General features: G+C 30.5%; 2 protein-coding genes across 2 annotated transcripts; both read right to left on the reverse strand.

Moving 5' to 3' along the window:
• Positions 1-1,585: 1,585 nt before the first annotated feature.
• Positions 1,586-4,380, reverse strand: LOC124366196 (translation initiation factor IF-2-like). The gene is made up of 2 exons (XM_046822559.1): positions 4,250-4,380; positions 1,586-2,018 (listed from the first exon to the last, which is right to left on the reverse strand). The coding sequence occupies exons 1-2, from the start codon at positions 4,266-4,268 to the stop codon at positions 1,663-1,665; spliced, it is 375 nt and encodes a 124-aa protein (XP_046678515.1). The 5' UTR covers positions 4,269-4,380; the 3' UTR covers positions 1,586-1,662.
• Positions 4,381-8,989: 4,609 nt separating this feature from the next.
• LOC124366838 lies at positions 8,990-13,426 on the reverse strand. Its single transcript, XM_046823438.1, has 3 exons — positions 13,419-13,426; positions 9,891-10,240; positions 8,990-9,039 (listed from the first exon to the last, which is right to left on the reverse strand). The coding sequence occupies exons 1-3, from the start codon at positions 13,424-13,426 to the stop codon at positions 8,990-8,992; spliced, it is 408 nt and encodes a 135-aa protein (XP_046679394.1).
• Between the last annotated feature and the right edge of the window lie 788 nt (positions 13,427-14,214).

The raw sequence follows: 14,214 nt of genomic DNA on the forward strand, positions 1-14,214 counted from the left end.
AAGTTTTACTGCTACCTTAGAATAGAGTCACATTCCTCTAATAAATTATAAAAATCTTTTGAAAATTAATTAATTTATGGTTACTTGAAGATACAAATGGCCACTACATTGCCATTATTTTTATAACATGAATTTAATTAGATGTAATAGCTATATTTAAACAAATTTAGACTTTTTTTTTTTTTTTTTTTTTTTTTTTTTTTCTCTTTTAAGCCTCAGCTTTAAGCTATGCTGGCTTCGATGTACACTGGTTTATTATTACACTGATATTTATTAGCAAAGTACTCTGATTTATTATACTGGTATTTATTTGCAAAGTACTCTAATCGTGTCTATGCCTGATTGGACCTCCCCGGGATTTGAACCCGTGATCTCTCAGTTAGAGAGCCGAGACTATATCCATTAGTCTACGGAGGAGGACAAAATTTAGACTTAAATAAATAGACATGTCATTAAAAATACAAAGAGATACAATTTTTAATATAAATTTTTACATATACAGTAGACATTCTTCCTGGCCTTTGAAATTTTATCTCTTTGTATTTTAATGACATGTGTTTTTATTTAAGTCTACATTGTTTTTATTATTGTGATATTGTTCAGTGAATTAAAGGAAACACTGAATATTAACTAATAGTGCCTATAAAAATGAGTGATTCATCTTGTCAACGTCTCTTTCATTCCGTTGCAACATCTATTCAAATTTTCGTTTTGCAATGTTTTTTTTCGGTAGTGCTGTAACCAAAAATTATCAATTTTATGTTGTCAGGTAAAGCCTACTTATTTCCAAAAAAGTCTAATTTGTCATGTGAAAAAATAATAAAAATGTTGTCTATACCACGCCTCCCCGTCAGATCTCAGGTAGTAGTTTGTAAACTGTAACCAACATGAATATATAATATGGCATATAGACGTTTCTGTGATTAGGATGGCATTAAAATTACAAAAGAAAGATGAATATTTCGCCAACTTATATTCATGTACGTTCATTAATTATTACGACAACTATTTAACGATCACCATAACGTGTGTCTTTGACACTTTTTGAATGAGAATCTTCTCATTTAATCTGGGTGGACGATTTCATTATTAAGTCCCAGAGGCTCCAGAGCTAATGTATTCTACCACAGGTATCACGATATCATAAAATTAAAATGCAGAAAATTATTAAATTGCTAACATTAACATTAAAGTCTTTATAACTTTGTAAGCGGATAAAAAATCAAATAATTTCTTCATTGAATCATATTCATAATTCTCTTTAGGTTGCGCTAAAACTGTGATGTATCAAAATATGCAAAAAGATATATATATATATATTTATTTATTTATATTGTTTATTTTGACTTTGAAAGTATATTTTATGTATTAAAACCAATACTATACATCTTTTCCAAATTTGAATAAAAATATAGATTTATTTGAAAGCAATAGAAATAATTTTACTGTTTCAAATTAGTTGTATAAACATTATATCACTGATTCTCGAGTGATTTAATTTTATATTTATAAGAAACATTAAACAGTTATGTTGCAGACATTAGTTCCTGCATTGGTGTTGAGGGAATTAAAACATAAATTAAAATATGTTTAAAGTACAACGTGTTTTGTTTCTTTTTTATAATGAGTAAGTTAGAATATACTAAAATACTATAAAAACTATCACACAAGCACTACACCGTCTACACCGTAATCAAATAAACCGAGTCCAAGTCCAGGGCTTCCTGCGATTATTGATCCAGGTAATCCGTATCCGCATCCACATCCACATCCGTATCCGCATCCGTTTAGAGAGCCTCTATACAGACGGTAAGGATCGGCATCAGGACCAGCGCTAGGTCCAGACTGAGGAAGATGTGGCTTGGCTTTAGGGGACGGTCCACCTACGGGGCTGTGTTGCGATGGGTAGGGTGCAGCCGCAGAACGTGGATAGGGTCCCGGAAGTGCTCTAGGACCCGGCTGTGATCGGGGGTTGGGGGAGGGATCTGCGAGGACTGCTGTGCAGGCTAGTAGTAATCCTGGGAACACAGGAGTTAACTTAAAACAACGAATACAATTTGGCAAGTTAACTCATGTTGGAGTTTATTAAATCATTAATTTTCAATGTTTTCATGTTAAAAATGAATACAGTTCCGTGTAGTTGTTCTCTCTTATAATAAAAGTAATGAATCATACATCACTCAAAAGTTATTCAATACGAGATAAATAAGAGCATGAGGTACCTAAAGAATTCAACATGTGCTTTCTTTGTCTCTATTTAATTATTAAAAAATAAATATGGGAATAGACCAACATTGTATGAGTGTGTGTGCAATACGTAACTGAATTGGAAAAATGAGGATGAATCTAAAAAGTGTAGATTTTCTGGTACTTGGGGGAAAGATAGTCACAATTTGAATTATTGTTAAACTATGTTTATTTTTAATAGCTAAGGGCAGTATTAAAGATATGTGTGTTTAATTTTTGACAAATTACTTAGTAATTCAAAAAGCTACGATCATCACTCAATACCTTACAAAAACTTATTAACAGTGTCTACATAAAATTATAACAAGTCGTAATTTATACGTAACTTTATTTTTAATGATATCATAAACCGAAATGTTATACTTGATTGTATAATTTCATGCGTGGCTACCTAATATTGGTAGCCTTAGATAGCTATTTCATGTTTATTTACTTATAGAGAGATAATTAAAAATTGATTATCCTACAATATATATATAAACTGTACAGTAAATATATCACAATATTTAGATTCGAAGAAACAAACACATAAAACCTATTGGTGTTTACATCAAAATGTAATACAAAACTATGAACTAATGTTACTCAAACTGCTCTCTTAATGATGGAAATTAATTCCATAATAACCATATGAGATTTTGTGTCAGTAATTATAATAAGTTTTCCTAACAAAAAAAAGAAGTAGGAGGATGGGAATATTAAGCTTATTTTAAGGCATAAAATACGAAATAAATTTAATAGTATAGTGTGTGTTCATATAAAAAACACTACCATAAACTTTTATTGCAGAGTATGTATGTAGAAGAAAGCTTTTAAAGTTCAATTAATCGAGTACTATTGTAATGACGTACTAATAAACAGAACGAGTGAATAATCACCTGTGATAAGAAAAGTCTAGAGAATGCATTGTTGAATTTCAAGAGACTAATTCCACTGAACGACTTTTACATGAATTTAGAAAGAGCACTTGGAGTACCAAAGGACGAAACACATGGGGAGATGACTGAGATCGTTGTAATAAATCGAGATTACAAAGGGAGATACGAAAATTATATGCACTACTTAAAGATATTACATAACAATACGTCTTTGCCACGTTGTTGCCAAATTAGAGTAATAATGAACTTAAAATTTTATCTGGGGGTGAACAAAGTGGTTCCAATGTTCTTTGGAATGTTGCCTATCATGATTAATTTTCTACTAAAACATTTATATTTACTTCTCTTAAACGCTGACATCAGCTCACACGATAGGAGTCAGAAGTCTTGACTCAAATCATACCTGTAGTCGCAAAAGTTTGAAGTAACATACTCGTATAAAAGCGAGACTAGAATCAACAACGAGTTCGAAGTACTCAAGTGTACTCAAACTCGCAGACAAGACGAGCTAGCCCTTTTCCGGTAGGCGGATAGCTACATTGTTTAAGAGAGAAAAGATTACTAAACGTGCCAATTAGGTAATCATTCCGCCGAGAATTTAGTTTAAAAATATCTGCAAAAAATAATACTGACCAGTAACGAGCAAAAATATATATTACAAATAATATAATGAACTAACGATATCACCTTACAACATTATTGATGAACCAAATATCTGAGCAACAGTTATTGTAAGGATAAAAAAATCCCGAATAATACTGGTCCCAACTTAATTTTATCTAAAACTGAACTAAATTAGTAAAATTTCAAAAATTAAATGTAAATTTTTTGACATCGAATTTGAATTTTATTACATTTTTGCACATTAAATTAAAAACCCATTTAGATTACATGGATCAAACACGCTCTTTTATTTCAATGATAGACAGTATAAATAGTTGTACTGACATTGTTCATTGCAAATTACTTCGAAGCAAGTAATTATATTATGATTATATTTATTTTAAATAACCGTATAGGTAACATTAATTTTATGTCGACTTTGATATCAATTATATTTGATGGTATGGTTGAGACTTAAATTATTAAGCACTTTATATTACAAAAAACAACTTGTAGCTTACCGAAAGTAAGAGAGTTCATTTTGGAGTGAGTTCTTGATTTCCACTGAAAATCAGAGTATTGAACTACAGCTTTTATCAGGTTGGATTTTTTGCTCGTGGGAGGAAGTTTAAGAATTATATCGTTATGTATACTTTCAATATGAATATCTAATGAAAACCTTTATGAAATATTTGTTTAATTATCTATTTAGAAGGTAATTCATAATTTCTAATTGGTATTGAATACTTAGGCACCATTTAGATATATCACTTCTCAAGGACGATTGAAAACTACTGTAATTGTCAAGTTGTCAAACGTCTTACAAATTATTGTAAAAGAAATGATTATTTAGTACCCCTAATTATTTATTGAATGGTGTATTTTTTAAATTTATTTATATTTCCAATATAAATATCTGCAAAGTAAATCTCAGGTGCAATTTAATTTCGAAGCATATTTCCAGCGGGAAGTTTTCCCTAATTTATTTCGAAGTTTTATTTGTGTTTATATAGTTACCCATATGGAATTTTAATGGTGGTTTCTTATTAACAAAATATATAGTTAGGTAAAATTGTTTTGGTAAGTGGAGTTTCCTTCGACAGTTATTGAACCGGAGGATAGGGCCTAGGGTTAAAACCGTTCACAAAATACTTTAGGCATCTTATAGTTGGATTAGGTACTTTGATCTAAAATGGTATGAACTGTTATAGTAGAAATGTTTAAAGCTTATAATTTGTAGGAAGCTGCCTACTGTAACAGGTAAGGTAGTAAGGACCAATCAAAACAAATATACAGATACACAACAAATATGTAGATGCTGATAGATATTGAATAACATTGACGTGAACTTAAATAGAAAAATTAACCCTCCATCGGGCGCTAAACGGAGTTTTCCTCCGTGTATTTTTTATTATTAAAAATAGTACTACTTTTCTGTTGTTAGCAGTCGTGTCCCGCAGTGTACTTCACGAGCATCTTTCGGGGAAGCGAAAAAATAGCCTCCCGCTTATCTTTGTCAAAATCTGTAAGTATGAGGTCTACTTCCGTGCGAGACTGGACGATTCCTCCGTGAGCGCCCGATGTCGTGTTTGTAGTCCTTGAACGAAATCTCCTTGAGCGCCTTATAGTGTTTAGTTTTTATGGAGTAATAATCCGTGTGCGCCTAAATGTCTGACCTGTGATGATTTCTTTTTAAGTTTTACAATATATTTTGATTTGAATTTTGTGAAATGGAGAATGAAGACGAGAGACTTGTTAGTACAGTACCCGTGTGCTAGGGAACATTTCAGTACTGTTTATGGAGTGAACATTGTCGTTATAAGAACCAGAAGGAAAATGTTTTGAAACTTTGTGTAGTGTTAAAAAATGTTTAGTAAAGAATAAATTTTGATTTTAGAATAATAATTGATATTACAATTGTATAATATCTCAAGAATTGAAGTAAGTTGTTTTTGTAAGAAGTTAAAAAACTAAGTAAATTTCCATATATTATTACAGAAGGTTAAACATTTTTACAATTAATTGCATTATTCCTTAAAATAAATCATGTTGTTACTATACAATAACATTTCTTTAAATTTCGATATTCTTATTTGGAAAATTCATTACATAAAAGAGTAATTTTTATTTAAATTCTAAAAATGAATATATTACATTGTAATTAAATCAGTATGAATATTTAAACAAATAAAAACAGTTTAAACTACTATAATATCCATTATTCACTAACTTGGAGGAAACCTCCGTGAGCGCCTGATGGTGTTTCTAATTTTAAGCGCCCGATGGAGGGTTTTAATTATTAGCGGAGGAGCATAAGCTTACAATTTAGCAATCAATTTTCCAAATTATAGAGGTTATAAAGTTCTGAAGCAATAATATTAACAGATGTCACACGAGAACCTCCTAATAAAAAGCAATTCTCAGAGTCCAAGAGGTTGGATCCTTCCAAATGCCGTCTCTTTCGGAAAAACTAATTGCTGGAAACTACCAGTAGCAGAAAGTTCCAATGTTGCTGGGAGCATCCCAAGAGTCAGATGTATTCTATTGGCCAGAATCGTTTAGACTTCATAAAGTACAGGAGTTTAAAAAGCTAGAATAGCCCAAAGGCCTATATTGGTGAAAAGTTCGTGTGCATGGGATACTCTAAAATTCAAAAGCATCTAGGGGCAAAAATCTTCTAGTAGTAAAAAACCTTCAAGATATTTTTCATCCATGAACATGTCGACAGGTACACCAGCAAATGTCACATAAAATTGTCGAATGACAACTAGACTTCAAACGTCTTAAACATTCAAATTACTTTTTTGGACTTAAATGTATTCAATAACCTTACATATAACAGATGTAACCACTTCGTTTACACATCTAGAAGAGTTTTGAAAACAGTAAAAATCCTATTTGCCATCATATACCACAAAAGACTCATTGCACTATTTGACCTTGAGTAGAACATTTGTCTGTAATTCATAATTAAAAAAATAACTATAACGTTATTTAGTTGTATTTTATATAATACACATTTTTGCAACCCTGCTACTCGTTACTGATTAATATAAGTTACATCTGATGTTCTTAGAACTACATTCTTGGCGGATTAAAACCTAATTGGCAAGCGTATTCATTTTTCGCTCGTGAACTTTGTAGCTGTCATTCCTGCTGCTAAGCAACACATCGCACGCCTTGTGCGCGAGTTTAACTTCGAGCCTCTGAGTTTGATTTTAACTATGAGCCCAATTTGGAGGGCTTCCAGCATTCATGTTTTAGAGTTCTAGTTAACGAATCTTCACGTTTTCTGACTACAGCTGCAATGCTTGGAAAGTCTACAGAGCAAGGGAAGCCAATTTCAAAGTTTTAATGATTATTAAGTTCATATGCAAAGTTCCTATGCTCCCAGAACATTAGAACCATTAGGCCTACCCCCATGATATCATTTAGTTCATTATCACTCCATTTGCCAGCGATGTGGCATTACATTATTTTATTAATAACATATAGAAACGGTGCTTTTATTTTTATTTGTCACAATTAAACATATAAGTAAACTTTGCAAATCGAGTATTTATTGATACGAACTCAGCGGTACCCAACCACTTGTGTTTCTTCAATTACTAAAGTAGCATTATTTGGCCTTTAAAGTTATTAAAATTCAATCTGAAAATAAATATAGAATACTTTGCATGAGTTGCATTGAAAATAATTAGTATGATAATTAAAGACACACTCTTACAAAAACTTTAAACTGACGATAAAAATACTCTTTAGAGAGCAGACAATCCCTTTCAGGGATCAAGTAGTAGTTGGATAGGTGGGCCCTGTCAATTCACAGCCACTACAGCTGTAAAAATGTATTAAACTTTGGCACGTATTAAAAATTAGAGTTCAACAATTTATGTTTTTTTCGCTGTTGCTGTGCTCAAATTATCATTAAGTGGGAAAGGGTGGGACAGTATATATCGAACCTGATGCTGAAATCTTTTGTCACAATCAGCGAACTATCTATGTGGTTTTATAAGCGCTGTTCAAAGATAATTTGGTACGAATACAACAATAAATTTGTCAATTCCAAAAACGATAGAGTTTGAATGTTTCTAAAAACTCAGCAACTCCATAAGAACAATTTTTACGCAAGGTTCTGAAATTGTCCCACTATGATACAGTTGTTTCAAGAATAACAATACATATTCTGTGTTTACATTTATTTTTATGTATGTACAATATATTTGTTCTCTTATGACAAGAAATTGCACCTGAGTTAAACTTCAAATGAGAGTGGTGTCATCTGGTAGCAAAAGGAATAACTAATGGGACCAGACACATAATTTAATACATAAAATTAGTTTCCTTTGACATTGTGGGACAAAATATTTACAGTAACTGGAGGAACAAATACGGATGCACCGGCACTAACATGATTCAGTGAACCATTCCCTCCGTCACTACCATTTGAGGAAACAAACGGACACAGTGAGCCTGACACCATAGGAAATGGGATCTCAAAGCAACAGGAATGGTACTAATGAGGTATAAATATATTGATGTAATTCCTAGAAAATCTATCAAATATGATGAAATAATGAATACGGATTAAGAAGCAAGAATATATCTGTTTGAGGTTTAAATATATTCTTGCCTTCAAAAACCCAATTCCAAGGGTACAAACAAAAGCCGCGAACCAAGTTGCCGCAAAACATTCCCTATTAGTGAATTCAGCACGCCTTTTAAAGACTACTCAAGAATGAGATACAGCCGGAAGTTAGTATTTGTTAATCTAAACCTTATATCAAAAATTGACAATTTGGGATTACAGTAGGCCAGGCCAATGTATGAATGTATATAATATGTCTGTTTGTATCCAAATACTATTCTGGCAAAACAATCATTAATTTAAGAGGAAGAACAACTAATTATTAGTTTGATATTTTTGAAAATTAAGAGATCATATATCTACAAGCGATTGAACATGTGAATTTAGACAACCAGAGGGTTTAAATATAAGGAAAAACTCTCATTATTAAATTTTATTTCTTCGATGACAATCAAAAACATTTAACCTAACAGTTATGAAATTTTTTGTTATAATATTCATTCGGTTTTATTTAATTTTTCAATGATGCATCTTTGATAACAACACAGATTTAAACGAAAGTTTTTAAAAATTAATAGTCGTATGCATGTTTTTTTTTTCGATAAAAAACTATCCGAATCTGTTGATTGTATTATTTTGTTAAAAAATTATAAACGATAGGGATCGAGGCGTTGCGCTAGCGTGGTTCTGCAGCTACCTGAGCGAGAGGCGACAGGTTTTGTCCATCTGCGGAGAGAACAGCAATCCTCGAGATGTAGATTATGGTGTGATTCAAGGTAGTACATTGTGATATATTTAGTTTTTGATTTATATAAACAATATTTGTAAACAAAATCAGCATGGAAAACTCTTTCTGTTTGCGGATGACGGCAGGATTTTTATTTATTTATTTATTTATTTATACACGGTTGTCACCATTTTTACAAGTAATATAATAATAGATCATGTTCCACAAGATGGCAATATATACAATCAAAACAAAACAAAACTTCATCTTAAGTGAATCATACTCATGCAACAGGAGAGAAGCCAAGAAAATTATGTAGGCTACATGCAAACAATACAATATGCCAAATACAATATGCTAAACACAATAAGCTACTAGGCATAAATAAACAACAGACAGACATGCAATACATTTGATTCATTATGACTAGTTCATACACGAGCAGTCTGTATAGACTCATATACCATAAAACAAATTAATACAACAACCAACAACATGCAACCAGTACATGCCAATTAATATCTAAAATATACAGTTTATATACAAAATAAATATATTAAGTAATAAATAACAATAATATCTACATCTAAAAACACATTGAAAATAACTGCAATATCGGCAAGGTGCAATAACTATTTACGAAATATAGTAGGGCAATAATCAACAAATACAGTAACTAGTACAATTCAACAATAAAATACAAAAGAGCTATAAAACGAACTGGTATAACAATGCTCTAACTATCCAGTATCAGATAATGCTTACATTGTGTAGCCCAATAATAAAAATATCCTTTTCAGCGATGACACACTATTGCAAAAAAAGTCGTGGTGATGGCAGATTAGGTTACCAAGCCGGTGTAATCTGGGGATGACACTGTGAAATTCATAGTTGGTGGAGCAATGCTGTACACAGAAGATGTCCAGAGACCGAGTTCTACCAGGTACTCTGAGATTGATGAGGTGGAGTAACTCCGAGCAATCGACATCTCCAGTGAGGATCTTCTGTAGAAACACCAGGTCATGCAGTCTCCTTCTCGCATATAATGGAGCCAGCCCCAATTGATCCGCTACCAACTCCAAGGGAACTTCACTGTAGTTGTATCCCAGCTTGGTACCAATTATCCTAACAAAGCGATCTTGTATGCTCTGGAGTCGCTGAATATGTCCAAGTTGGTGGTAGGGACACCACACAACACAGCTTCAATCCAATGGTTTTCTAGTAACCATTGGATTGAAGTAGAAGAAAAGGCTTCAAACGACTTAATGATGTTGAAAAAATGGTTAGATCAAAATGTTCTCTCATCAAATATATGCAAGACAAAGTTTCCACTCATCTCTTTGAACAACAGTTAAGATTACAATCTAAATGGTTTGAGGATTCATCAATGTGGCAATTCTGAAGATTTACTATGTGGATGTATAGAAGGTGTTACAAGTTGCAAATATCTTGGTGTAATGTTTGATCGTTGCCTTAAATTATCTGATCACAGAGCCTATATTCAAGTAAAAGTAGATTAAGAAGATTAAGTGAAGTTTTAGATGAAAAGGAAATAAAAATAACGTATTGCGCTTATGTCCAACCTCTTCTTTAATTTAGAAACATTGCTTGTGGTGGCGCACTAAAATCAGTTTTGGAATCCCTTTACATAACGCAAAAATGCATGTTAAAAACAGGAGCAAGGAAAAATAAGCAATATAATACTGAAACTCTTTTTCATGAAGCTTTACTCTTTTCCTTGTGAGAATTGTACATAAAGCATCTTTTAGTTGATATCTATGAATATTACAACATAATTTTCCCAGAGACATCACATTCTTATACTATAAGTAATGTCGGAGTACCTGTTACAAGGTTAGTTAAATTATGTTAAATTACAAATTAATTTTATATTGCCCATGTATTATTTAGAAACATTTGAAAAACTTAAAATCACTTCAAATTATTCGAATAAACTTCAAATTAAATTTTTAAGAAAAAACGTTAATTTATTCCCTCTTCGAATTGGCCCTGAGGGGGCCGAGGCCATAATCTTATCTGAATACGGGCGAGCTTTACCTTGGTACTTTCTCTCTTGTATAAACTTATATTTAATTTAATTTAATTTCGTATCTTTCTTGAAACTAAAAAATAATATGCTTAAGAGTTTTAGAATGTTTTTGTTATCATACTCATTTTATTGTTATCATTACATTATTAAAATTCTTATTCACAATGCTGACATTTTTAAATTTTATTCTGTGATGTTCTAAAGATGGATTTTGTAAATTCTAAGAAAAAGTATGTTCAGGTAATCGAGATCTTTTATTGGGTCACTATGACCTTTTATTCTTAATAAGTAAGTATTAATATTAAAAGACATGTTAAAGGATAGTTAAAAGCAACAGTATTATTAAATATTTCGTTATGATCCAATGCGTGTTGTGAAACTAATTTGTCGTCTTTTCTGTTGGACGAAGACAGATGGATATTCCTCCGGATGTGTTAATGGTTATATTGGTTAAGATTTATCGTTAAAGTCCATAGGAAAAAAATTGCATGACAACAGATAAATTACATTCTTTGATGTATAGCTAATGTTATTTGAAATTGGATAGATTTATTAGATGTGCTACTTATTAAAGTTTTAAAAAGATTTAGAAATTTTCCTGTAACACAATGCACCTTTATCGTACAGTATAACGTAATCAATACATTTTTAAATAACCTTTGGATTGTCATTTGAGAAAAGTTATATTTGTAAGCAAATATTATATACGACAGTGAAATTCATTCGATGAATATAAATACCAAAATAGTTCAATGAAAACTCATCAAATTCTATAACATTTTAAGGGTGTTTTAGAGTTACAAATTAATTATAAAACTAACTGTAATATTTATGAATTGAGTTTTCATGACTATCAAAGAAAGGGAGAACTTCGTTTTTTATAAGAGAAGATACGCCACAACGTGTCTCGTGTAACAAGGTCTCTGATGCTGCATGCAAAATAAGCCATGTTGATGGTCCATGTTGCATGATGGTCTGTATCAACATTCGTTACTAGATTACATGTTTACATGTCTTGTATTTAAGATTATATTAAGTTTGTTTACAAACTTATTATCCTGCAATTTCTCGATGCCATTTCGGCTACCCATTTGAACAATGTTCACTAACGCTCCAAATCCTAAATTTAAACATTAGAACAATCTGATAATAAAACGACAATATGAACTTAAATATTAAATAAAATTGTTAATTATCAAACAAATTAATTCAGAATAAAGAATGAAAAGTTTATATAATTTTATTGTAATCTTAAAAAGATGGATATTTTATGTAAAGAATATTTCACATTTGTTGGTATCAGTAAGCATATTTATTATAAAAATATGTTACCTGCGATTTTAAATTATTTTGATATAAAGTTTGAGTACGGTTTTGAACTATAAATATTCTATGATTTCATATTTCCATTATTTAATTAGAGTTCTTGAATTATTTCATGTAAATTTAGATTTATTTCTTTTTGAAATAGTATTTGTCTGTTAAACATGTTGATGAATTTAATTTAAGTTGCATATTACATTAAATTAATTGGAAGAAAGAAATAAATGTGAAATTTAAAATTAGTAGAAGATTAAATATACAGTTTATTTGAAAATTTTATTATTGTAAAAATAGAAGATTGTAAAGATAATTTACTGAATAGATTTTGAAATCTTTCAGGTATTAAAAATTTTAAGAATTAAATTAAACAGATAATTTACATATAATGATAATTGAAATAGAGAACATTAAAAGTAAAAAAATTATTAGCTAAATGTTTATTAAAGGTATCAATACTTCTTAGGCAGGTCTGAGAAAGTAAATATTTTTTTCTTTCTTCTTCTGAAAAATATTATCTACGCCCTTTGATTGACAAAATATCATCACTCAAGACCATTGAAGACTATAGCGATATCTCTAATAAATTGTGTTGAAATGTCTTGTTGTTTAAAATTGTCTTGAATAACTCTCCTGGTTGATAGCACCAATCTAAACAATTCATAATAGAAATACTCATATATTTTTGAGAATCTCTGATTTAAAAAATGTTATCTTTAAAATATAATGTATTTATTAACACTTACGTTCTAGTAATTTGATACCTTTTAAAAGACAAAGACTTATATTTCTTTTAAAGTAGATAAAAAATATCAATATTTAATTTCCTGTCTGTACAATATTTTTTATATTCTCTCTATTTTTGGTGGCAGGCCATTGTTGAGTGTTGTTATAGATATGTTTATGGTATTTTAGAAAGTATTAAAATATTAACTTTTCCAAAATATTGTCCAAGAGCACCATACTACAATATACAGATATCTTTACATGAGAGCCGAATACACTTACTGACTCATCTCGAATATTAAAAACCACGGAATCTATTTACATGTGAATTTTTTTACAAAAGTTCAAATTACTAGTTGAAATATGGCAGCCTAACTCCAAAAACCCTTGATACTTTTTTAATGAATTTTATCTTATAGAGAGTTTTTTAAACATGATCAATATATTTAGGCTCTCATATATGTTTTATAGATACATTCAAATTTTGTTTTATTTTGAATACTAGTGGTAGAAAGTCTAAAAAATCTAATATAATTCATGAATATTTAGTTATTAGGAAATCTCCGAAAGTACAGAACAAATTTTTACAACACATAATAAATATATCCGTACTTTCTTCCAGGTGCCCACTAAGAAATTGTTATAAAAACTTTTCAACTCAACCCCGTAAATCTTTGATATTTGTAATGACACAATAAAAAACACAGAATAGATTTACCTGGAACTTTTTTCGTAACCACTTACCAGTCAATAGGTTACTGTAAGTTAACAAATTCCTCTGTAGGTTCTACACGTAAGATGTATTGTAGTTGAAATACATTATACCATGTTTCATGACCACGTTCACTAATAATTTTTTGAAATTTTAACGTAGAACCAAGTGTTTCACCAAACGTTCTACTAACCTTAACTTGTTCTCATTCATACAAGAATTATGAATTACACGATGTTTAATTATGAATAACACTGGTAAACATCTAACAAACATTACATCTAGTTGAAGAACTTTGGAGCAGTTGGAAAAACAAATCTTTTAATAGTGGTAAATGTTAATACAGCAATACTTTCGTAATATAGT

This window comes from Homalodisca vitripennis, chromosome 7, assembly GCF_021130785.1.
Source record: "Homalodisca vitripennis isolate AUS2020 chromosome 7, UT_GWSS_2.1, whole genome shotgun sequence".
Taxonomy (NCBI): domain Eukaryota; kingdom Metazoa; phylum Arthropoda; class Insecta; order Hemiptera; family Cicadellidae; genus Homalodisca; species Homalodisca vitripennis.

What these genes read in the sequence shown, in the direction of transcription:
- LOC124366838 (XM_046823438.1), bottom strand. An exon ending in CCCCAGATTACACCGGCTTG is followed by an intron (nt 9,040 to 9,890) that starts GTAACCTAATCT and finishes TTCTCTCCGCAG; the next exon opens with ATGGACAAAACCTGTCGCCT.